Source organism: Equus quagga, chromosome 13, assembly GCF_021613505.1.
Source record: "Equus quagga isolate Etosha38 chromosome 13, UCLA_HA_Equagga_1.0, whole genome shotgun sequence".
Classification (NCBI taxonomy): Eukaryota; Metazoa; Chordata; class Mammalia; order Perissodactyla; family Equidae; genus Equus; species Equus quagga.
Genome location: NC_060279.1, coordinates 96,327,043 through 96,352,024, shown reverse-complemented (window position 1 = coordinate 96,352,024; position 24,982 = coordinate 96,327,043). Strand labels below are relative to the sequence as shown.

Below are 24,982 nucleotides of genomic sequence, written 5' to 3'. Positions count from 1 at the left end.
CAAAATTACATAGATACAAACATATTTACAAACACATGCACAGGCAGATATTCCCCAGGAATAGGAAGAAACTAGAGTAACACATATACAGACACAGAGTAAAGTGACACAAATACAAAGGGACATATAAAGTACAACAGGTACTCACAGACCCAAACGTTCAGATTCACATAGAAACACAGGCACAGAACACCTCCGATAACCACCAGCCCACAAAGGGACTCCTGCCAAACAAGCCCCCTGCGTTTTGCACTCATCGCGGGCACACGTTTCTGGGTGTGTCCGGCAGCAGATGGAGGAACCCTTGGCAGCGCCCGGACGCCCCCCGGTGGCGTCTGCTGAGAACGGTGAACAGTTCAATCCGGGCCACAAAGTTTTTTAGAACAAATCATCCTGGGAAGCTGGGGGGAGAGAGGAAGTCGGACGTGGGCGAGGGGCGGGGTGTCTGGACTGAAACCTCCGGGCCCACGTGAGTGTCTGTCCCGCTTCTGAGTGGGTGCTGTGTGTCTAGGTTGCTGTAGTGTAAGCTTGTCGTGTAACCGTCCTGTGTGTCTTTATCATTGGATGCCCCCTGCCCGTGCGGACCTTAGTGGGCACATCTAGTCTGCAGTTTGGTTTATTATCCCCTGTATTGAGGCATCTGACCTGATTCACGGCCATTTGTTTATCCGTGTTGTGTGTGCCTTTGTCTAAATAGAGGTCGTGTGTGGCTTTTGTGGGCTGAAGGTATGGCTCAGAGCGCAGCGGGCGTTTGCGCCATGTATCTCGATTGTGTATCTTACAGAAGTTTTGAGTCTTTTCAGTTAGAGGCAACAGGTGGTGCAGCGTTAGACATTGTGAAACTCTGTGGCGTTTGTATTTAGCAGCGTGAGGCGTAACTACGGACGTGTGTTTTTGAGCTTGTCAGTACAGACGCCAAACAGCCAGATGCACTGAAGAGCCGTTTAGAGGATTTGGGGTAGAGACCCGCGAACTTCTGGAGGTCTTCCCGGAGGGGAAGGCTCTATGGTCGCGTGCAGAGCGCCCATTCCACGTAAGAACCCAACCATAGAGAAGGATGGCCGCGAAGCTCAGATCGTGGAAAGAGGAGCCCTGTGAGCTGTACTATCAAAGGGGAGAGGGTGCGATTTCCTTTACAACTTTTCTCCCGTTGGTAGACTAGCTTCTATTTTCAAACCTGCAGGACTCTCTAAAGTCAAAGGGTTGCTTTTCATAAAGGCAACTGAGTTTTTTTCCAGATTAAGAATAATTAATCCACTTAATCTTTAATTCGTATACCTCCTACAGCGAAATTTGTGAGGCAGTCCGCTGAAGAATGGCCAATGTGGTTAGCTTTTCCTAAAGCGATTCAACTGTACAGGCTTTAGTGAGATAAAACGATAACTGCGATTGGTGGGCAGATTGTTTTGAAACCGCCCTAACGGCAAGGGGCGGGTCCTTCGTGGATTCATGTCTTTCCGGTTTCTTAGAGGCAACAGCGAAAGGAGGGGTCGACCGACCCTCCCTTTGATTGGTTCTAGTGGTTTTACCCGCTTGGACGCCTCTAGGGGCGGGAGATCTAGACCAATCAGGATATGTGTTACAGAGACACTAGTTTGATGAAAGGATCGCGCAGGAAAGGCCGTGTGGGGCGCCCATTCTGAGATCTCATCGCTGATTGGTCCAAGTCCTCACTCCTTTCCCTCATTTGATCCTACGGGAGCGGGCGCGCGGGCACTATCCAATCACCGCGCGCTCCGCCTCCTGCGTTTTCCCGCCCACTATTCCGGCCGCGGCATCAACGTAGGCCAACGCTTCCTCTTCGGCTGCTCCTGAGCCCTTTCATTGCCATTCTTTTGAAAGCCGCGCTCTCATTGGCTGGGTCTCTAGGCCCGCGCCCGTTGCCCTCACGAGGTGGCCAATTGGCACCCCTGTTGCATCGCACGGGGCAACCGGGGAGGGGGAGGCGGCGGCGGCGGCCATTTTGAGCCGCCGCCGCCATTGGAGTGGGGGGCCCCCCCCCTTTCCCCCTTCGCCTCCTGACAGGAAAGGTTTAAGGGGGACAGAGCCCTGGAAGGCCGGGCCGGGCTCGGGGGCCGCCCCGGGGGCCCGGGCCATGGATGTGCGCCGTCTGAAGGTGAACGAACTTCGCGAGGAGCTGCAGCGCCGCGGCCTGGACACTCGCGGCCTCAAGGCCGAGCTTGCTGAGCGGCTGCAGGCGGCGCTGGAGGCCGAGGAGCCCGACGACGAGCGGGAGCTCGAGGCCGACGACGAACCGGGGCGACCCGGGCACAACAACGAGGAGGTCGAGACCGAGGGGGGCTCCGAGCTGGAGGGGACCGCGCAGCCACCGCCGCCCGGGCTGCAGCCGCACCCGGAGCCTGGCGGCTACTCGGGGCCGGACGGACATTGTGAGAGTGCGCGGGGCGGGGGCCGGGGAGCCCAGAGTCCGGGCCGAGGAAGGGCTGTGGGACGCGGGAGTCCGGCGCCCCAGGTCGGGGAGACGGTCTGAGGATTGGGGGATCCCGCCACCCGCCGCTGAAAAGGATCTGGGGACCAGGGCCTCGGGACGACCGGAGGGTGGATCCTGGCATTCGGTGCAGGGGAGATAGTGGAGTGGGGGCTCCCGGTTTCGGAGATGAGGATGATCTGAGGGGCGTAGAGCCTAGGGCTCGGGGGCCGTAAGCGGTGGTTTGTGGAGCCAAAGAGAGTCGGAAGAACAAGAGATTTTCTATTCAGGGGCAGAGGAGGGTTTTAGAAATGGGGATCCCAGGGTTTGGTACTGGGTGGGCTTGGGGGCTGTGCTAGCCCAGCCTTTGGGCTGGGTGTTGGGAGCCGCGTTTTCGGGCTGGGCAAGGAATGACCGGGTGTCCAGGGCTGAGAGAGTTTTGAGGATGGAGGATCCTGGAGTTTGCTGCTGGATGAGGTACTGGGAATTCTCATATTTGGTACTGGGGTGGCTTAGTGAGATGGGTGTGCTGATGTCTGGCCGGGGTGGGTCTGATGGACTGGGTACTCTGGTGTTTGGCTGGTGAGCGTTTAGGGGATGTGGGAGACCACTATGTGTTTGGACCGTGGGGGACCCACATCTGTCTGAGGATGGCCTGGGGGACTCTGAGATCCAGGGCTGGAAGGCCAGCCCCGAGGGAGGGACAACTTGGGCATTTGGTGCTAGGAAATCTGGGGACCTTCCGGTTGACTTCCAGAGGAAGCATAGGGAACCTTGATGTCTGGAGGCTGGCAGGGGGAGGAAGGATGCTTCACTGGACAAGGGACCTAGAGGACTAGAGCTGGGAAGGCTCTGAGGACAGATAACTCCGTGGCTATTGCTGAATGATCTTGGATTAACAATATAGACTGTTTGGTGAGCAGAGGTAGCTGGGATAGAGCGAGGCAGATAAGTTGGTGGAGTTTGAAGTCGATGGAGATCTGGGGGATAGAGGCTCCTTGTGAGTAGCACAGGAGTGTGTAGCTAGTCTAGCAAATATGGGGGAGGGGAGAGTGTAGAATGTGTAAGGAGAGAAAGAAAACCTGTTGACTTGGCTGGGGGCCTCAAGGTGGAGACCGGGGAGTGTTTCTGGGGCTGGGCGTCTCCAGAGAGGGCTCCTTGGTCCCCAGAAGCAGTTATTTGTGTGCCCAGGGATGGGGGTGCCTTAGGGGGTAGCAGAGAATCTCTACATCAGCCAGAAGGTATGACTTGAACTGAGAGGGGATAGGGTAGGTCTGTGATTGTCTGAAGAGAGGAGACCCTGGTGTGGAAGGGAGTAAATCTGGAGTTACAAAGGGTGGCTTCCTAACAGGACCAGGGAATGGGGATTGGAGAGGGTCAGGAATAAGGAGAAAGTTCTCTGGTGTCCAGGATTTCTGGCATTTCTCTGAAAAGAGGGCACCCTGGGCCATGGGGCTAAGGGAATGAGAACAAGGGGTTCAGGGAAGAGACAAGATTTGGGGTGGGCATTGAGTACTTACTTGTTTGTGAGAGATGGGATCTCCTGGAGGGGAGCAACCTGAGTGTAGATTTGGGGTGGAGAGCAGCCTAGGGATTGTCCAGGACCCAGGTGCTGGGAAGAGTACTTCCCATTGCAGAGACCTGTGAAGGAAGGAGGAGTGGCCCAGCATGCACCTCTAGGGCAGGAAAGACCCTGTCAGGAATGCGTAGGAAAAGGGCCAATGGCCGGAGGTGTCTCTGGAGAGCGAGTTAGGTGCTCCAGAGCAGACTCTAGACTCAGACAGACTTTGTTTCAAACGTGACTCTGTGACTTGGGTAAGTCACTTCACCTCTTTGAGCCCTTGTTTCCTTGTGTGTAAAATACGGATAATAGTGCCCCCAGGATTGTTGTGAATGAGATTACATGTGTAAGGGGCTTAGCACTGGGCCTGCCTATTGTTAGGAGATGGATGTTTTAGAGAGTGGACAAGGATCCCAGAATCATAGCTTCTCTAGGCGAAGCTGCCTGATTGGGCACAGGAGAGATTCTTGGGAAGAGAGGTGTGAGGCTTTGTGGGAAGAAGAGCACTGTGCTTGGAGCTTGGAAGAAACAGAATGATTTGAAAGGATCCCCTGTGTTCCAATTAAGGAGCTATTATTTCTTCCCCTCTCTCTTGCCCCCTACAGCAAAATCCTTTGAGCCGCCTTCATGCCACCCTCCAACCCTTCCTTCAGCCCCAGTAAACAGACCTGTAGCAAACCATGTAATCTGTTACTTTCCTCCCTTTGGGCTGCACCTAGTTTGTGCTCAGATGTATTTGTCCTCTGAGAAAGGATCCAATCAGTTAGCAGAATAGTCTCTCCTTCCCCGTGGTTCTCCCTCACTGGTCCTGGCACAGCCACTAGTAGGGCCCTAGAGGCACTTAGCAGAGCTTGCCCCTAGGGTGGAGAGCCTGCTTGCTGTTCATCCTAGGTTTCCATACTTCTCTCTGGGTTTGGCTGCAAGGTTCTCTTTGAGAGAGTTTCAGGTGTGGTACTCTGGTTTTAGTCCCACCCCTGAGCTTTCACATGTGTTATCCCAACCCCAGGAATGTTCTCTCCATTGTCATCACCAAGTTATTGCCTGTGTATCCTTTCTGTCGAGGCGTATTTGTTACTCTCTGGGGCCCTGTCTTAGCTCCTGGTACCTCTTTGTCGCCCTTAACACAATCATTATTACCTTTTTGTGTTTTAAGTATTTGTTTAATATGCGTCTGTCTCACTAAACTGAAGGCTTCAGTAGGACAAGCTTATTCTTAGGTGTATCCCAGGGTCTGGTGTGTAGTATGCACTCTGTGAGTCGTTAATGTTGTTATTGTCACCATCCTTCAGCTGAGCTTCTCCTGGATCCACAAGACACCTTCCTACTTAACTCCCAAGTATTTCAGGGCTTATCCCTAATGAGTCTGAAGGCCTCTATTTTCATGATTTCTGTTGTCTTAACAATTCCTTTCCTTCCTCCTCCATTTCCTCTTCAACTGAGATGGTTACCCTTTATCTTTGCAGCTATTGCAGGGTGCAAGAGATTCCTAAAGGGGGTTGGCTGTGCTGGTAGGATTAGTGAATTGGGCTGGGCAGAGGACTGGTTTGTGCTCTGAACAGTTTTTAAGGTTGTGCCCTGAAGGCAACTTCCTAAGCATTATACCATGTCAGAGAGCAGCTAGGCTGGTGGGGTTTTCAACTGTGCTCCAAGGAGTCCCAGGTGTCTGTAGAATTGCCTGCCGCCCTGGAGTGGGAACTTAGAGGGCAAGGTCAAGCTGGACCTCTTCTCTGACGCTCCCATCTTCTCGCTTTAAGCAGAACAGTTCTGTTTCAGTTGGTTGTGTATGTTGGGATTCTGTAGAACCCAGTCACAGATAGATCTCCAGCCTTTTGAGGGCCAAGAGGATACATCCTCAGGAAGTTGGGTCTGCTGACTGCCCAGATAGGCTTCCATCTCAAGGGGTTGTCACATCTTTTAGCCGCTGACAGATCCTAAGTGGGGAGGACATCGTGTAGCATAAAAAAGCCACCTCTAATCCCAAGAAGTACCCTTCTAACTGGCCATTTTTTATTTTAAGATGTCATGGACAATATTACCAGGCAGAACCAATTCTATGAGGCCCAGGTTATCAAGCAAGAGAACGAGTCAGGCTACGAGAGGAGACCGCTGGAAGTGGAGCAGCAGCAGCAGGCCTATTGCCCAGGTAGGAAAGTGCGTGCGGTACATCTCTTTGAGGGAAGTAGAATCTATAGGTGGCTCTTACTTACCCTCTGCATAGAGCCTGTCTTCCCAGACAGACTTTGCATCTTCCTCTTGGCCGGTCTATTTGAGTTTGTCACTCTGGCAAGGCTTTTTTTTTTTTGAAAGAAAGAACTTAGTCCCACTCCCAGGTATTGGGAGAGGGGCGTTTTCATGGTATCTGTTTTCACATGTTAGTGTCAACACCCTGGAGAGTTTAGATTTGGAAGCCAGTACCTGAGTCTTATTTAGAATCTTAGAATGTGTAAGCCAGAAAGGATCTTCTAAATCTAGTCTGGTATTTCCCGTGTTCTGAGGAATATTGTTTCAGGAGATATTATTGAGGACTTCTCAAAAAGGGTTCCTTGGCCAAACACATCTGGAAAATAAATGTAGCATATGTCGTGCCACCTCTGGGAGAGTCACTGTGCTTATTAGAACATTAAAGGCTCTAAGGAGTCCTGGATTGAAGAAAACTCTGTGTCACATTGTTTAAACACAAGATTTCCCAAACATGTAAGTATGTCTTTGCAGAACCAAGTTCCCCATAATGTTGATTTGGGAAACACAGACATAATCTAGCTTTCTCCTTCCCATTTTACAGATTGGGGAGGTGGTTTGTCTGATGGCAGAACTGGAGTTAGAACTCAGGAAACTGGCTCCTGGGCCTCTGCTCTTGGTTAATAAGGAGCGTTCCTCACTATTTGTGTCCTACTGTTTGGAAAGCTGAGTCCCACTGTTGAGTAATGACAGAGCAAGAATTGACTCCCAGTCTTGTGCTTCTTTCAATGTGTTGTGGCCCTGGTGCCCTTTCTTAGCGAATCTCCTTGATTCTATCTAATTCCATTCTGGTTCATCCACAAAGTGAAATCCCCAGACATTTCTTGTGCGTGGCTCAGGATTTTAGTGAATGTAGGTTAAACTGCAGATTCGTGTCAGGCTCTGTGAGACTTTTGGGATCGTTTGGCCCAAGGAGAGTATTTTTTGTGCCATTATCAACAGGCATTTATCAGGCCTTCATGTGAGCTCAGTGCTGTGCTGGGAACCATGGAGGCTGTCTTCAGATGGGTGAGCCCCATCCCTACCATGGAGAACCAGGAGCTCTATCTGAGAGGCGTGTTCTGCATGCCAAAACTAGGACGTGATCCAGGGTAGTCTTGGGTTGAGTGCTGAAATGAGTGGACATGAGTGATCCACAGCACCAAGCATAGATGCTGTGGGAGGAATGAAGCTGGGATGAATCCACGGTTTGTTCTCGGTTAGGTGCTGATTCTTAGAGTCTGCCTGAGACCAGAACTTTCCTGTGGCCCACAACACGTTGTTCCATCTTGACTTCCTCTATATATTATGACTTACTGAGGCCGTCACACCTCTGGGCTGCCTTAAATGCAGACCCTCCCTCCTGGAATGATTCTGGGCTTTGTGGTAGAGTGAATAAAGCCAGTGGAGTTAGCTGCAAGACCACAACGCTCTGTTCAGTTGACCTTCTCCCCTCCCTTGCCAGGCTGAAGAAGCTGTGTAAGAACTGAGGTGGAGAAATTCTTTGGGAGGGAAAATTGGAGAATGTAGGATCGTGGAATCTCAGGGTTTAAAAGGATTTTAGAAGTCTTCTAGGGCTCTCTACTACTCTGTACAGGCCAAGGCAGCTGTCAGCTTTCACAGGGCCTTTGGCACAGTAGCCAAAGGCAGCTATTCCACCTTTGGGTAGGCCCTTAGAGAGCTTGTAGGTCCTTCTTTAGTGCTGAAGTCTCCTCTCCCTCCCCATGAAGCCTGAGAGTTATCTGACTGACATCTGTCACCCCATCGACTGCCAGTTCTGATGTGCCTGGTTGGCCGTCTCCGGCCTCCCTTTATCCTCACCCTGTTCTCCAGTACAGCCTTCTTGGTTCCCTCAGCAGGCTTTGGTTAAACCCAGCAAACTGCCTGAGTCCAGCCCTTCGTCACGGTAGTCAGGATCCTGCCAACAGCTCCTGAGGTAAAGGGGACCAGAAAAGTGATGCTGAGGAGTTTTCAAGTGTCTTGACCATCTGGATTTATCCCAACAGTAGAAGTGAAGACAGAGATGAAGCAGGAAGCACCCACCAGCTTCCTCCCACCTGAAGCATCTCAGCTTAAGCCAGACAGACAGCAATTCCAGAGTCGCAAGAGGCCTTATGAAGAAAACCGGGGACGGGGTTACTTCGAGCACCGAGAGGATAGGAGGTAGGTGTCACTCTTTGTTCTGTAGGTCTCTGTCCATAGCCCAGTGCCACTAGAACCTTTGTACTAACCAAGAGGGGCAGAGCAGAGTTCTCCCTTCCCTCACACTCTCCCCGAGTCCTTCCTGCACTCACTGCCAGATTCAACTTTGCTAAACTTTTAGTCTTTCTCTCAGTTTTTCCCTTCCCATTACCTGCAGGGTAAAGTCCAACACCTTGCCTTTCATGAGTGAGATGCCATCCTGCCTCTTCAATCCTTTGTCCTACTGCCCTGCAGTCCTGCCTGGTGTCCTATTGTCCTATTCTTAATGGCTGCTTGGTATCCTTCTATTGAAAGAAAGATCTATTTCCTGACCCTTCTACTCATTCATTCATTGTCAGCACTCAGTGCTTTCACAAGATGCCTATCCTTGGGCTGAACACTGGGAACACAGATGATTTGGACAGTGGATTTTTCTTTCTGTTGTTCACAGTATAGGGACTGAGAGAGAGACATACACAAGTAAGCCACAACCCAGTGGCTTACTACTCACCTAGTAGGGTGAGTAGTCAGGGTGCATGTGAGTGTCAGGAGCTCACAGGAGGGCGTGGCCTCTCTGCCCTGGTCATTTCCTTTTTCCCTTTCCTGACAAGACCGCCTACCCCCACCTACTTCACCCCAGCCACAGTCCTGCCCCTCCCACTTTCCCTCCTTCAGCTCCTGTGTGAAGCCTTTTCCAATCTCCAAAACTGGGAATGACCACTCCTCCTCTACTCATCTGGACTGGTGATCTGATGCATTTATTTCTTACTAGGGAATCCATCCTCTAAATAGCTTGTGACTCTCTTTAAGACAGGACCTGTGATACGTGTGTATGTTGATGGATGGTAATTAGTCTTTGGATAGTGAACATGATGTAATCTACACAGAAATTGAAATATAGTGATGTACACCTGAAATTTATATAATGTTATAAACCAATGTTACCTCAATAAATAAAAGAGAAAAATGAATGAATCATAAAAAATAACAATAGTAAGATAGAGCCTGTGACTAAAATTAGGACATGGAACCCACCTCTTACCAGTTTCTCCCACTGCCTACTATAGAGCAGAAGCCTAGACCTACTTGCCAGCGGAGAGCAGGGAAGGAACACGTGCTCTTAACCAGGGCTGGCAGAGAAAGCTCGCTAGGATAGACTTACCGTGTGATGGGCTCTGTGCTAGCCATGGCCTGGCAGGGCCAGAAAGACACTCCACCTGAGGGAAGCCTGCTGCTTGGGGAGTGCCAGCAGCCAGGTGGGCATGGGGTACCTGATCTGGGTGCATGGGGGACTAGGCATCTGGGCTGCCTGAGGCAAGACCCTGGGCGTTAGACCCCATCGTTCTACCCCTCTCCCTTATTCCTATACCTTGGAAACAAACAGTATTTTAGCATAGTCCTTTTTAGTGTTTTGGTAGGAAGATGAATCTCGTTCATAATTTAGGACACTTTTGAAAGTGAGAAAGAGACTGAAAAAATGGGTCATATCAAATCATTTCAGATGTGGAATTTTAGGAAGCCTGGTACATGGACAGATTGTAATTACTGGGGTTTTTCTAAGCTCTTGCACTTTCCCCTTCCTGGCCCAATACCGTTTGGTCTGCCACAGCCTCCCATCAGTAACAGAGTTCAGTATGGAGGCAGTGCTCAACATGGGAGAGCGTGAATCAGAATCTTGGGGTGTGAGAGAAGAGTCTTTGAAAAAGCTTTCTAGATGATTCTGATGGCCTTCTCTAGCAGAGCATTCCCTGTCTAGTTCCTGTCCCTACCCTAGGAGTTAACAGACATTGCTTTCATTGCAAGGATGTAGGGTTGCAGAGTTCTTTTGCTAACCTCTGTGGGAAGAAATTGAAATCCAGGAGGCAGACTGGAAGCCACTTGTAAAGTCCAGCAGAATCTTCATTTCCCTTCCTCTGTGCTCGTCCAGCCGTTCTCATATGACTTAACCCCTCTTTCTGACACAGGGGCCGCTCTCCTCAGCCTCCTGCTGAAGAGGATGAAGATGACTTTGATGACACCCTGGTTGCCATTGACACATGTGAGTCCTTGGAGTACCTATCTGATTCTGCCTTGCAGTCAGTATTGGGAAGCTATGCCTTGACCTTCACAAGAATGCCTGCCTAGCACCATCCAGAGCCAGTGTTAGTCCAGCCTCTGGAACGAGGCTGCTGGTTTGGAGACAGAAGATCTGTTCCCAGCTCTAGCTGTGAGATCCTGGCCAAGTCATTCTACTTCTCTTAGCTTCTCTTCAAGGAGGAGTAATCCTGCACTAATACCTGTGAGAACTTTCAGTGACACTCATCAGACAATGGATACAAGAGCAATTTGGAAAACCCTGACCACCCTGTACACACAGGGGGTTGTCATCTAATCAGGAAGGGAACCTGAGTGCTGCTAGGGAAACTTAACTCTTTGATGACCAGTTCCCATCAGCTACTCGTGTTCCTGGTGAAACCAATGCCACTTTGTCCTCTGAGGCATTAACCTGGCCCACCCTGCTCTCTGTCCTCCAGCTCAGTTTTCTTTTCACTGGATAAGTGGCTTTCCCCTTGACTGCACATCTAAACCCTCAGAGGAATGATTATAGAGATCCTATCCCTCCCCTCAGACCCCCTAAGACTGAGTGGCGGAGCCTATGAGTCTGAATTTTAGAATGCACCCAGAAGCCCAACAGGTCTGAGAACACCATTATTCAACAGAGCGGAAAGTTAACAGCAGTTCATTCATGTATTTCTTTACGTAGAGCAGTGGCTACATGCTTTGAAAGAGAGAAAGATATCTCGTACATAGCCCCTTCTGTCACAAGATCTCAAAAACAATATACCCAGAGTAAAGCTAAATGTTTTTGGAAGTACTGGGTGGCAGTGGTCTATGGAGCAGTGTCTGATCAGTTGCCAAATGTACAGACTGGTGCTCAGCCTTTAGAGAAAGGAGAGCCTACTGGATGAGTTGGTCAGGAAAAACTTTCTTGGAGGCTTGACTGGCTCCTTGAAGAGTGGGAAGAGTCCGAGCTACTGCATGAGAGTCCTGAGCCCACAGGAGGAGGTGGGAGCCTGTGGTGTACCTGGACAGTGGTACCTGGGTGGCAGGGGTGCATCAGGGTCAAATGTGCAGCTATTCGCAGCAGGAGTCTGGCTCCCAAACTGATACAGTTAGTAGGAGGAGATGGTGGAAGTATATGGTCATGGCGATTAGCCTTTTTGTGAATTCTAAAATTTCTTGAAACTGGTGAGGATATGGACTCCCTCTCTAGCAAGTATATATCCCCAAGAAAGGCACTGTGTACAATTTCCAGGGGTTCCCCTGATAGCCATCCTTGGACCCCAGCCAGGTGAAGAACCCCGCTTCCTCTGTGGGATGACTGCTTTGATCCTCTGCAGGCCAGTTTGCAGTAGTCCAAAGCCTTTCTACTGGAAGGGAGAATGGTTAGGCAGTGCGGCTGGTTTCTCACGAACCTGCCCTCACAGTGCTCCTAGTTAACACTCTTGGGGAACTTACCTTTGCCTATGCCTGTCCTTCTCTTGGGACCTTTAAAACATCAACCAGGGTCTGGCCCTGTGGCATAGTAGTTGAGTTCGCATGCTCTGCTTTGGCAGCCCAGGGTTTGCAGGTTCGGATCCTGGACGCAGACCTACACTGCTCATCAAACCATGCTGTGGTGGCATCCCACATACCAAATAGAGGAAGATCGGCATGCATGTTAGCTCAGGGTGAATCTTCCTCAGCAAAAAATAAAGTAAAATAAAACATCAACTAACTCAGGCTTTTTCCTCCACAGATAACTGCGACCTTCACTTCAAGGTGGCCCGAGACCGAAGTAGTGGCTACCCACTCACAATTGAGGGCTTTGCATACCTGTGGTCAGGAGCCCGTGCCAGCTATGGGGTCAGAAGGGGCCGTGTATGCTTCGAGATGAAGGTAAATGGGAGCAACAGGGGATAGGGACTGAAGACAGACCTGTCCTTTGGAAGAACCTGTCACCAGTCACCTCAGTCAGAGCCACAATTACAAAAGAGATTTGATTGACCGTAGATTTTTACATCCAAGCAAAAAAAGTATAATGAACTTGAGAGAACTACACTATTGCTAAATGCTGTGTCAGAAGAGCAGGCCAACCATCCATACTTCATCAAGCAGATTTTTCCTTGGTAGGATCTTTTCCAGACCAACCATTATTATTATACAGCCAACCATTCCAAGGGTGACTTGTTTGTTCTGGGAAAAAGAGTTGTTTGGAAGAAAAGGGAGCTAGAAAGAATGGACTCAGTCATCCCCAGTTAAAAGGCCACGGGGAGAGCAGGGCAAAGAAAAGTTCTGCCATCAGGCCATCCTCTACCATCATCTTTCCACAGTTCCATGTCAAATTATGTTGATGAAAATAACACATGCTCATGTTTAACAAAAGTTCAGGTGGCACACGAGATTATAAAGTAGAAAAGCAGAAGTCATACTCATGTCCTCCCAGGCCCCATCCTGCCCTCCAGAGATAAGTTATATGTTAATTTATTGCGTATCCTTTGTATCTCCAAACTTATTTGTGATCTCTAATATTTATAGAAAACTTTGCATGCACTAGATATGGTGCCAGGCTCTTTATACAGGTGTCTCCATTAATCTTCACAGTACCACCATGAAACAGGTACTGTTATCCCCATTTTTTGGAGGTGGAAGCGAGGCTGAAGGTTATCATATTTGACTGGCTAGGACATTGTTGATTCTAAGCTGTGCATTGTTTTGTGTGCTACTCATAGAGAAACGTTGCCAATTAAAATGACAGAGTGCTTTCTTATCACAGTAATTGTAAGATATATCCTGCCTTTGGACATGTTAAAATGTGAAAATAGGCATCTGAAAGTCAGTGAAATAGGGTAACTTTCCAAAAACCACGAACTAATATTGATAGATAGGATTACTAGGCAGTCTAACCTCTAATTCAATTAAAGGTTGAGTCAGAAGGCACTTTTATTCTTTCTGCTTCTTTTACTTAATACTTCGACATTTTTCCATACCAGTACATTAGCCCTGTCTCATTCTTTTTAACTGCTGCATCATATTTTGTGGTGTGGGTGTGCCATAATGTGACAGTGCCTTATTGATGGCTTTTTCTACTTTTTTGTTTTAATATAAACAATGCCACACTGAATGTTGTTGTGTGTATGTGTGTGTATGTTTACACAGACACAGATATGAGTGTATCTGTTGGGTAAACTGAAAGTTGACTTGCTGGGTTATAGAGCATGTGCATTTGCAGTTTTTACGGAGACTGCTAAATTGTCCTCCAAAAACTTTGTGCCCGTTTATCCTTCTACACCAAATTTCATGAGAGTCCTTGTTTCCCCTGCAGCAAGTGTTAAAACTAAAAAATAACTATATTTTGAGATGCCTATCTCTGTACCCCTACACTCTTCTGAGCCCTTCAGACATCCTGGTTTCAGTGCAACAGGCCCTTCAGACCAGCTTAAATGTCTTTTTCCCAGCAACAAAAGCCATTGCTGTTTTTTAATGCCTATGTGCTTCCCTACTGTATTGCCTCATAACCCACCAGCCTCCAGAGAATCTATTCTGAGCCTTCTTGTTCTCCATCCCCAGATCAATGAGGAAATCTCCGTGAAGCACCTTCCATCCACGGAGCCTGACCCGCACGTTGTCCGTATTGGCTGGTCCCTGGACTCCTGCAGCACTCAGCTAGGTAAGCGGAGGTCAGCCAAGCAGTCTAGAGAATAGGTGATTGCCTCTATCCCTGGATTCTCAAGCTTTCTAAGATTCTCTTCCCAGCGTTGCACTTGGAACAGAACTAGCCTGGGATGGAACAGACACAAGGATCAGGTATATGCCACTGCCCATCTTCAGACCTAAAGATTCAGCGTGAAGGACCACAATCACATAACTTTTCTATGAAAAATTTATCCTTCATCTTTTAGGAGAGGGTCCAAAGTTCTCTTTAGAAAACTGTTCCGTTTCTTAAAAACAAGATCAATTGTCTACTGTCCTCAAACCATTCTGAAAATAAGTTCCTCAAGCCCGATTAAGTTCTGTCTGGGATTTTCTGTCTAGAGCCTGACCCAGAGTAAAAGGGGAAGCAGAGACCAGTGGAGCCAGGGCTGGTTGGCAGAGAGAGGCAGGGGCTACCCATTGAGAGGTTCTGAATTTTCACAGGACCCCATGCCTCAGTGGAGTCAGAACCAAGTGACTGATTTTGATGACCAGTGCTGAGACCTTCTGCCTTGGTCATATAAACATTCTGATGATGGAAACACTCTGTACTCCTTGTAAAAGTCAACCTATACAGAGAGGGGGAAAAGTGGAAATCCTCCCTAAACCTGCAAAATAACAACCCAGTGTTAACATTTTCACCTGTTCTTCTGGATGATTGTTTTCTTTGTGTATCTCAAACTGGGTCACACTCTGCAGACTATTTTGTAGCCTTCTTTCTTTTTCCTACTTAATATATGGTGGGCATATTTTTGTAAATAAATACAGCTTTTGACTACCGCATAGTCTTCCATTTTGTAGTTGTGTCACTTATTTATAAATGTTTCGTAGACCATTTAAGTTAATTGCAAGTTTTTGCTGCTAGACACTTGAGCTATCCTTGTGTGTAATTGGTCTGACTGTTCACTTAAGACTGGTCCGTAAAAGTAGAAATGCTACGTCAAAAGGAGTATGCAGTTTTCATTTTGATATGTATTAGCACTTTTTATGTAAGACTCATATGTCATCTCGTTATATTGTTGTCTCAGTTTTGAGATGTAAGTGGTGGGTAGTTGATACAGATGAAGATACAAAGCCCAGAAGGGTCAATCAGATGTCCAAGGTCACACAGGTTGTTCATACAAGAACTGGGCCTGGAATTCAAGCTTGTTGGCTCTAGCTCTTCTGGCAGGATGCTCCTTGGGTTCCTGGCAAGGATCTCTATATAACCCAGGTGTCAGCCAGGGCTCTTGGGATCTTAGTCAGATCACTTCAGCCACCAGTTCTGTAGCCTGAGGAAATCTAGTACCTTTCCTAGGGGTTAGACCTCATGTTCTCCAGAAGCAAAACCTAGCCCCTTTACTGATTTCTGCCAAAGACCCACTGGCTCCAAAAGTTGATGCCGTTAGTAGAATTGACTGAATGTTGTTACGAGAAAGGGTTGCATCTCAGCAGATAGCCCTCCTCCATCCCAGTTCCTCTCTTCCCTTCCTCCCTTTCTTTCCAAAGTCTCCCTTTCTGTGCAGAGCAGTTCAGTTCACCTCCTACTCCCAGACTTAACACCTAAACCCATCAAGCCCTCAGGAGTTCTGCGTAATGAAGGGCTTCTTCCTCACCTTTCCCCGCAAAAAGTATCTGTTTAGTAAAGCTAGTGGAGAAAATCATTTTTTTCTTTAAAAGTGTGTGACAGCCATAAAGGCTGTTGTGACCATCACAGGTTTAACCTGCCTTTGCCTATTTCTTCCATCAGGCGAGGAACCTTTCTCCTATGGCTATGGAGGCACTGGGAAGAAGTCCACCAATAGCCGGTTTGAAAACTACGGAGACAAGTTTGCAGAGAATGATGTGATTGGCTGCTTTGCGGTGAGTGCTGGCGCCCTGTGTGAGTTGGCAGAACCAAACATTGGTCCTATCAGGTGGACCTGCAGACACTTCTTTCTCATAAGTCTCTCCATTGTCTGCCCTATGTCCAGCCACTCTTGTCTCTTTTGTCTCTCTTTGACAGACTGGAATGTTTGCTGTCATTTTGTGCAAAATGCTGCCACTCTACCCCCTCTGATCTTTTGTGCAAAGCTGTGAGATGGCACTCTGAAGAGGTTTGGGGACATCAGGTGTGCACAGCCTTCCTCCATCCCTAGATACCAGAGTGACATTTTCTAGACACACCCAGGAATTTCTTCCTACCTTTCTTTGCTATGGAATAGCTTATCTGCTTTCAAAGGCAATGATGGTGGCCCTTGCCCCACTTTGGCATCATCTCATCCCAAAACTACTTCCTTCCTTCACCTCACATTGGTAGAGCCAGACTTCCTCAGTGTACTGCCTTCATGGAGGGCAGGGGTGGATGCAAAACAGAACGAGGTGGAGGGTGCCTGAACTGCTGCAAACTTCAGTCCCCAAGAGCAGTGACCAACACTCACAGTGCTGTGGAGTACGGCTGTTGGCTCTGGGACAGGCTCCCCAGATTCAGTCCCTGCTCTTCCACCCACAGCCCTGGGCACCGTACCTTACCCACCCTGTATTTCACTCTCCACTAAATGAAAATCTTTGCATCTCCCTCAGAATTCCGTATGGGCTCATTAAGTTCATCCATTAGAAATGCCTACAGCAATGCCTGGCACAAAGTGAGTGCTCAGGAAATATTACTTAATACTGTTATTATTATCGTGAGGAGTTATGGATGTTTGTAAAACGGGGCATGAGGCCCCAGGAAGGAGTGGCTCCCCGGGTGGATGCTTTCTCTTGGTCTTATTGTCTCTTCCTCCCTCATATCTGTATACATGTACTCTTTTTTTCCCTTTTTTTTTTTTTTTTTAACTATAAAGCTCTAACAGTTCTCAAAGAGTCTTGTCTGGGTTCTAAGATTTGCCACATTTGCTTTACCACTTTCTCAAATATATGTGATTTTTTTGTCTGACCTGTTTGAGAGTGTGTTGCCTACATTGTCTTTATTCGTTAATACTTCAGCATGTGTTTCTTAAGGGTAAAATTATTATCTTAACCACAGTTCAGTTATGATATTAAACACTGAGGTAATACTATTATCTGCTCCACAGTCCACATTTAAATTTTGTCAGTTGTCCCAACAATATCCTTTAGAGCAGTTTCGTTTCTGGTTCAGAATCTGATCCAGGCTGATGTATTGCATTCTCTTGTCATATCTTTTTAGTCTGAAACAGTTTCTTAGTCTTCCATTGTCTTTCATGACCTCACTATCTTTTTAATAAAAAACATGTTTTCTTAAGTAAAAATTAACCGTGTTTATACTCTACAGACTGTTCTAAACCCTGCATTTTCCATTTAGCAGTAAATCTTGACTGTCTTTCCCTGTCCGCACAGATAATACAGATCTACCTCAATTAAAAACATTTTTGAATAGTTAATAAATTCACAGGGTCTCCGAAAATATCAAGAAATGTAAAAAGGTGTGCAGTGTAAAGTCTTCAGACCTCCCTCCACCCATTGTTCACACATACCCTCCTGACATGTGAACCCACTGGGACTCGGGATTTCTTTATTCGAATGTAAGAAAGATGATGATTATTGTTCTTCTTTTACACAAAAGGTAGCATATTATATATGTTATTCTGCATCTTTTTTTTGCTTAACTGTATAGAGATCTTTTTATGTTACTACCTAGAGGACTTCTTTGTTTGATGTAGTTTGTAGTCATTGTGTGGATCTACCATACTTCCATAGTCAGTCCTCTGTTAGTGGACGTTGGGTTAGTTCTTGCCTTTCTTTTTAGTGACTGCCTAGTATTCTGATGCAGGCGTCAATTTATCCTGGTTTAATTTATCTGGTCTTCTCTTGATGGACCTGAAAGCTGGAATAGTCAATGCTGCAGTGACAGCTCATCTGTTTCCCCTTTCCAGAGTATGTTGGCGATCTTTTTGTGTCCCCACACATGGATCTCCTGTCTGATTTAGTGTCTCCCACTTCCCCATTGGAGCACACTTAGCAGTGCTAGGGTGAGCAATTTGCACATACGTGTTTGCATTCCTGTGGGAATGTAGTTGTTGTATTTGTTCCTGAAAGCATAACTTCGGCTTCAAAGGCATACTTTTAAATTTTGGTAGCTGCTACTAAGACTGCATTCCGAAGAAGCTGCAGCAGTTGAACAGGGCATCAGTGTGTGACAGTGTTCCCCAAAGTCACTCCCTTCCGAGCATCAGGTTCTGTGCGTGTTTAGCGGTTTTGAAATCCAGCCCTTGACTCTTGCTTGAACCAGATATTCTCTACTTCTGTTTTTAAGATTCCGTCTGCAATCCTTTGTCCAAAGGATGCCATAACTGTTTAAAAGGCTCAGGTGAGGGATTGGAGGAGGTGTGAAAATCAGGGACCTCAGGAAGCCCGGGGGAGGACATTTGTGTCAGATCTCAAGTTCTCAACATTCACAAAACAAAGAGGACAAAAGGTCCTTCCAAGTAGAACAGTACATATAACACATGTCAACAAACCGTAGGGAGTGTAATGCATGAACCTCGGAGACAGCACAGGAAGATGTGAGAGGTGAGGCTGTGAAAATGGCCCACTCTGAATGCCAGGCTTAAGGACTTTGGGTCTTTCAACCCCGGACTGGCCCCAATAGTGTTGTTTTAACAGGAGTGACATGACTACACTTGCCGATTAGTGGTGCATTTGTCAGTTGAGGGTGCTGGTTTATATACGGTATGGTAAGTTCCTTAGTGAAGCTGGTGGCCATAGGGAAAGTTAACCCTCACAATGTTCATTTCCATGTTAGAGCAAAGGTGACCTGGGCCACTCTTGCCCCTGTGAGAAGACGTGGCAGGGACATTGATGCAGGGGTTGGGGCAGGATTCGCTCTGGCAGTGTTTGCATGTCTGCCCCACCTGGGCTTCACCTGTGTAGGCGTTAGAGATGCACAGGTGTAAGGGACTGTGTAGAGCTGCACCCTGCGTAAGGAAGCTCCTTATGGGGAGGGCTTTCACTGCTCTTAAAGGGCAAGTCTCAAGGTGGTCTCCCCATTCAAGAGGGAAAGACTACCCCATCTTAGACTTTTTTGTCAGGAACTTGACCTTGTACTTAGTTTCAATCTGAGATCTGATCCCAAGTTTTGAGTCTCCTATAAACCTTTACCCTGCAGCCAAAGTGATCTTTCTGAAACACAGTTTTGACCAGGTCTCTCCTCTATTCGAAACAAGTCAGGAGCTTGTCAGCTGGCTTCGTCAGCACGAAGTTCAGAGTCTGGAATTGACAGAGAGCCTATCTCATGCTGAGGGCAGGGACTATGTCTCCTCCCCATTGCTTCAGCCCAGCACAGTGCCTGGCATCTTGGGATGATAGCTCCCATTCATGGTGTTCTCACTGTGTAGTAACACACTAACCCACTTAATCCTCAGAATGACCTTATGCAGTATAGAATCTTATCATGGTGCCCCTTTCTTGATAAGGAAACTGTAGATGAAATAACTGGGCCTCACAGTTGGTAAATGGTAGAGCTGAAGCAGTCCACCTTCCAAAATAGGAGCTTAACCACAAACTTCACCTGCTCAGCAGGAACTCAGTAAATAGTTGTTGAATGAGTTAATATGGTCCCTCCCTGGCCTGTACCTGAAATTACTTACCTTCATCCTTTTTGCTTCAACCACTCTGACCCTGTGTTTTCTCACTGCCAGATTTGTACACAGACGACACTTCTCTTTAGGATTCTCTCCTCCTACCCCAAAGCTGGCTCATTTCCATTTATTGTTCAAGGCTTGGCTTACGGATCCCCTCCTCAGAGAATCTTGCTCCTGTATAGGTGCTATTACTGAATTATAATAGTGTCCTTATCTGATTCCCCACTAGGCCCTGAGCTCTGTCGGGCCCAGATCACCGTAGACGTGTGCGCGAGGAAGAGCAGGAACTTGGGGAACATGTGTTGAACAAACAAGTGAATGCCTTTGTAGAGCTGGTCTTGACTTAAAAGGCCCTGCCGTGGCTGTCTTTCCATCTGTTATCATCAACAGCCTGCCCTTGCTGGGGTTGAAGACAGACAAGATCGCCTTTTCCTTCATTTTCATCTCAGGCTGGGCACAAGGCTCAAATGCTTTGGAGCTTCCTAAAATTACGTGCTTCACACCCACCAGCTTTTGGGTCTTAGGCAAGGAGGGCTTTGGGCTCAACATTTTCTGAGCTGTTCCCTGGTACTGCCTGTCATGTCTGTATGTTGGGAGGGATGCACTTCAGTCTGGGAAGCTGGCTCTGTTTCCACTCCCTGCATCTGCCCTCTCCAGCTTGGGGCTGCCAGTGCCTTAAGCTGAGCGTTGGCAATTATCTTCCTGTGGCTTTTTCTCCTAGGACTTTGAATGTGGAAACGATGTGGAACTTTCCTTCACCAAGAATGGGAAGTGGATGGGCATTGCCTTCCGAATCCAGAAGGAAGCCTTGGGGGGTCAGGCCCTCTACCCTCATGTCCTGGTGAAGAATTGTGCAGTGGAGTTTAACTTTGGGCAGAGGGCGGAGCCCTACTGTTCTGTCCTCCCAGGCTTCACCTTCATCCAGCACCTTCCCCTGAGTGAGCGGATCCGGGGCACTGTTGGACCAAAGAGCAAGGCAGAGTGTGAGGTGAGTGGGCCTGGAAGACTGAATAGGTGGCTGCCTCTCCAGAGCCACATTGCTGCCAAGGCAGAGGGGAGGCTCTTGGCGGCTGGATGTGGTGAAAGCAGTACAACCTTGCCGCAGAACCTTGGGGCAAGGGACCTCTTCTCCCAGCTCCTCAGGGCTTGACTCAGAGTTGAAAGCTGCTGTGAGAGTGAGGCAAGGATTGTGGGTATGGCTTAGGCTGGAGACGGAGGGGCTAAGGTAAGAGTGCTAACTCTTGGAAAGGTTCCAAAAGGAAATTGCCACACTGCTCCTTCCACACTACTGCTTCAGTGAGGTCTGAATCTTGGAAAAGGAGGCTTTCTTCCCAGCAGAAAGGATATGAAGGTACTTCCTGGTGAATGTGTTCCTGAAGGAGATCGTGCAATTCCACAGTCCCACCCAAGACTGTCTAAGAACAAAAATGACAACTGGCCTTGGGGCTGATTGCTCTGCAGAAGCTATGCTGGTGATCTTTGTTCTCATAATAATGTTTTTTCTGATATATAAATGATTTTATGTTTATTCTAGAAAATTAGGAAATACAAAGAAAATTAGTTTCCCATGATTCTGCCATCTGCAAATAAGTTACTTTTAAAGTTTTGAAGTTTATTCTATTCTTTTTGCTATGCTAGCTGCATGTTTTATACACACATTTATGATCGAAATCTTATGGTATAAGCATTTTGATATCCTGCCCTTTTCACTTAACATTATTTTATGAGCTGTATCTCACCACATGAATACCTCTTTTTAAACTCACAAGCTCACATAATGGCCTCACAAGCTAACCATTTCCCTTTTCTTGGGCATTTAGATTGCATCTAGTGTTTGCCAAATTCTAAATGTATTGATTAGATACGATGCTTGTCCTTGTGCGTACAGTCTGTGCCCATACAGCCTGTGCTCCGGGAAAGTTGTACCACGTCTCATGCCAGCTTTGTGGGCCAGTGCTAGTACTCGGCCCTCCCTGGACCTTTCCCTGTCAGAGGCCACTTAATCCTGCCTGAACAAAAATGTAAATTCTCAGGATAACAGTGCTTGATTTTGTGCTCACTCCGTGCCAGACTCTCTGCTGAGAGTCTGACAAGCCTCATCTCTTTGAATCCTAACAGCAGCGCTGAGAGGTAGATGGTATTATTGCTTGCATTTCCCAGAGGCAGCCACAAGGTTTACAGTCACCCTCATGGTTACCAGCGACTCAGGGTGGTGCTAGGCTGCCACGCTACACACTGCTGCTGCTTCACAGTGTTCCTCCCCATCCTGTTTTTGTAGATTCTGATGATGGTTGGCCTGCCCGCTGCCGGTAAAACCACGTGGGCCATCAAACATGCAGCCTCCAACCCCTCCAAGAAGTACAACATCTTGGGTACCAATGCCATCATGGATAAGATGCGGGTAAAGACAGCCCCTAGTCTCTCCTTATCTACCTCCCACCCCACTAAGGGCTGCCCTGCAACCAGGACCACCCACCCTTCACCACCCCCTGCCCACAGGTGATGGGCCTACGCCGGCAGCGGAACTATGCCGGCCGCTGGGACGTCCTGATCCAGCAGGCCACCCAGTGCCTCAACCGTCTCATCCAGATCGCCGCCCGCAAGAAACGCAACTACATCCTAGATCAGGTACTTGCTGGTGACCATCGTGCCCCAGGAGAGGGAAGGGGCCTATTGGGTGCCTGTAAATTCCTCTCTAGTCCTTGTATTTTTTCCCCATAATGCTTTTGGACTGGTCATGGGGTCAGCCACACGTCATGGTGAAGCCCCAGGCTCTTAGCACAGTTCTCTGAGCCCAGGCTGTGGGTGGGGTCTCGGGCCATGAATTCAGGCCTAGTGTAGGCTCTTAGCAGCCCAGAAGAACATCATCAGGTGAGAGCTATTTAGTGAAATGGAAAGAGTGTGGATTTCTGAGCCCACAGACCTGGGCTTGAATTTCAGCTCTGTCACTTCCTAGCTGTGTGTGCCTGGGCAGCTGACCTCCTCTCAGTCTCAGTCTCCTGGTCTAGAAAATGGAGATCATAATGGGGCCCACATACCTTACACAGGGCCTGGCACAAAGTAGCTGGAGATTGTTGTTAATTACTCTACAGAATAGGTATGTTCCAGATTCTCTTGGCGTGTTTTTATGATTGTCAGGTCCATCCCTAAGTCACATATTTTCTACCTGCATTTCAATTAAGAGTAGGGTTACGGTGATCTGGGAACCTTTGAAATTAAACACAGAATTTTGTGTGCTGGTGCAGATGTCTTTTTTTTAAGAACTAGACAGTTTTGAGTTAGGATAGGAAGATCGCCCATGGCTTTCAGCATTCTCAAGAGTATGAGTGACCCCTACATGGTTAAGGATCTCTGTCTCAGAGTAATGAGTTCCTCATGTTTACCGCCTGTGATGCGTCACTCTTGACATTTGTCCTGAAGGCTTTCTCAAGTAGCAGATCACATATTTGTTGGGAGACTGTGAACAAGCCTCTATTGCCCTCAGCCTTGCCTTTCTGCTTTCTTAAAACTTGAGTGTGCAAATATGTAAACTGAGTAGTGTGCACACAGACACACACACACACACCTGTCAGCCATACTGGAGTGCCTTCCATAAGTATGGCCCTGGGTACTTAGTTACCATGAGTTCAAAGGACTCCTGATAAGGGTGGAGCTGGTGATAGTGGTTGGCTCATCAGAAATGTGGTTGGAAACTCCAGGGGACCAAGTTGCCTTTTCATAGCCGTGAGCATCTTATACAAAAACAACTGAGTAGGAGCTTCCAGGGTTGGTGAACATGTGGAGATGTTGGGAGAGTGGCGTGCTCAGAGAGCACGGAAGCTCCATGCCCCTTCCCACATACTTTGCCCTAGGCATCTCTTCCATCTGGCTGTTCCTAAGTTATATCCTTTTATAATAAACTGGTAATGTAGTGTTTACAGTTGAAGAAATGATGCTCATATTCAACATTTGAAAGGAACACATAGTAAGAACTTAATTCTTAAAGACAAAAAGAAAAAAGGCTGTTGACTGGTGATTGTTCTTCATGATAGATTAATTTAAATGATCTTGCCAAGCAATTCAGTGTTGGGAGTAGAAATCTGCCGTTTGTTAATGAAATGGCCATGCTAGAAAAATAGAAAATTTGCCAAGGCTGTGCTATACCTTGGTACTCTTCTGTGATGGTGGAGATGTGGGATTTTCTCAAGGTTCTGCTTTTCTGGAAGGTGGACATGAAAAGGTGTACACTTTAATCCAGTGACCAGTGCTGATTGGGATTGCTGTCAAACCATGGGATTGAGCCCTGATGACTCACATTTGTGAAGAAGACAGGACATGATCCCATAATACTAAATTTTGATAAAAACAACTAATTGGGCTAATGTTTAGAATAAATTTATTTCTAGGAAAAAAAAACAGTTGAGCACAAGATAGTCCAAGAACCACCCAGGGTTACTCCCCATCAATAATGTGTACAGCCAGCCTTCTCCCCCTTTGAAGACTTTGTTTCTTAACCCTGGCTTCACTTTGCCCCATTCTTCTTCTTTTTTTTCTTTTTTGAGGAAGATTAGCCCTGAGCTAAAATCCATCGCCAATCCTCCTCCTTTTGCTGAGGAAGATTGACCCTGAGCTAACATCTATGCCCATCTTCCTCCATTTTATATGTAGGACGCCTGCCACAGCATGGCTTGATAAGTGGTGTGTAGGTCTGCGCCTTGGACCAAACCAGTGAACCCCAGGCCACCAAAGCAGAGCACACGAACTTAACTGCTACACCACCAGGCTGGCCCCTGCCCCATTCTCGTCAGGGCATTTTGGAATTGTAGTCCCCCTTGGCCCCAGTGGGACTCATAGAGCAGTGGTGGTGTATTAATACCTGAAGGATTCCTTTGTGGTTACCCCAGCGAATTATTCCGTCTGTCTTTTTCTCACTTTGCTGGTTAAATCAACTGTGAAACCCATTTCAAATATGTGGCCCAGTGGAGAAGGATTATAGTCCTAGGGGCATATCATCTTAACATCTGTCCAACATTTCACAGTGGGCTTTCTCTGGAGATCAGGCCCCTACACCTCAGCCAGGCACAGAACAGCTGAGCACTGTAAAGACTCACTGTTGGCCTCCTCAGCTTGTGCTGGCTTGTTCAGGGACAGGGTCCAGAACTGTACTAATTGTACTTTGGGTCTTCAGGGCTGCCGGCCTCCTGGTGGAGGGACATGCAGATCAGGCCAGGTGATCCAGGCCAACAATGAAACAAAAGAACCGAAACTCTGAAGGTGGGAGAGGCTAACCATAGATTGGGAGATCGACATAGGGCCTGAAGCTATAGGTTACTCAGGTCTGGG

General features: G+C 47.7%; 1 protein-coding gene across 6 annotated transcripts in view; it reads left to right on the top strand.

Moving 5' to 3' along the window:
• Window positions 1-377: 377 nt before the first annotated feature.
• Window positions 378-24,982, top strand: part of LOC124249743 (heterogeneous nuclear ribonucleoprotein U-like protein 1) — a 35,366-nt gene continuing 10,761 nt past the window's right edge. The window contains exons 1-10 of one of the 6 annotated variants that reach the window (XM_046681025.1): window positions 378-469; window positions 6,007-6,132; window positions 8,216-8,369; window positions 10,352-10,425; window positions 12,166-12,305; window positions 13,977-14,076; window positions 15,829-15,941; window positions 20,382-20,648; window positions 21,939-22,061; window positions 22,160-22,288. In XM_046681025.1, the coding sequence (XP_046536981.1) occupies window positions 6,012-6,132; window positions 8,216-8,369; window positions 10,352-10,425; window positions 12,166-12,305; window positions 13,977-14,076; window positions 15,829-15,941; window positions 20,382-20,648; window positions 21,939-22,061; window positions 22,160-22,288 (1,221 nt within the window). In that variant the 5' untranslated portion in view covers window positions 378-469; window positions 6,007-6,011. Of the gene's footprint in view, window positions 470-1,979; window positions 2,391-6,006; window positions 6,133-8,212; window positions 8,370-10,351; window positions 10,426-12,165; window positions 12,306-13,976; window positions 14,077-15,828; window positions 15,942-20,381; window positions 20,649-21,938; window positions 22,062-22,159; window positions 22,289-24,982 lie in introns of those variants that run through there. The other 5 variants (XM_046681024.1, XM_046681021.1, XM_046681020.1 and 2 more) reach the window with 5 other exon arrangements.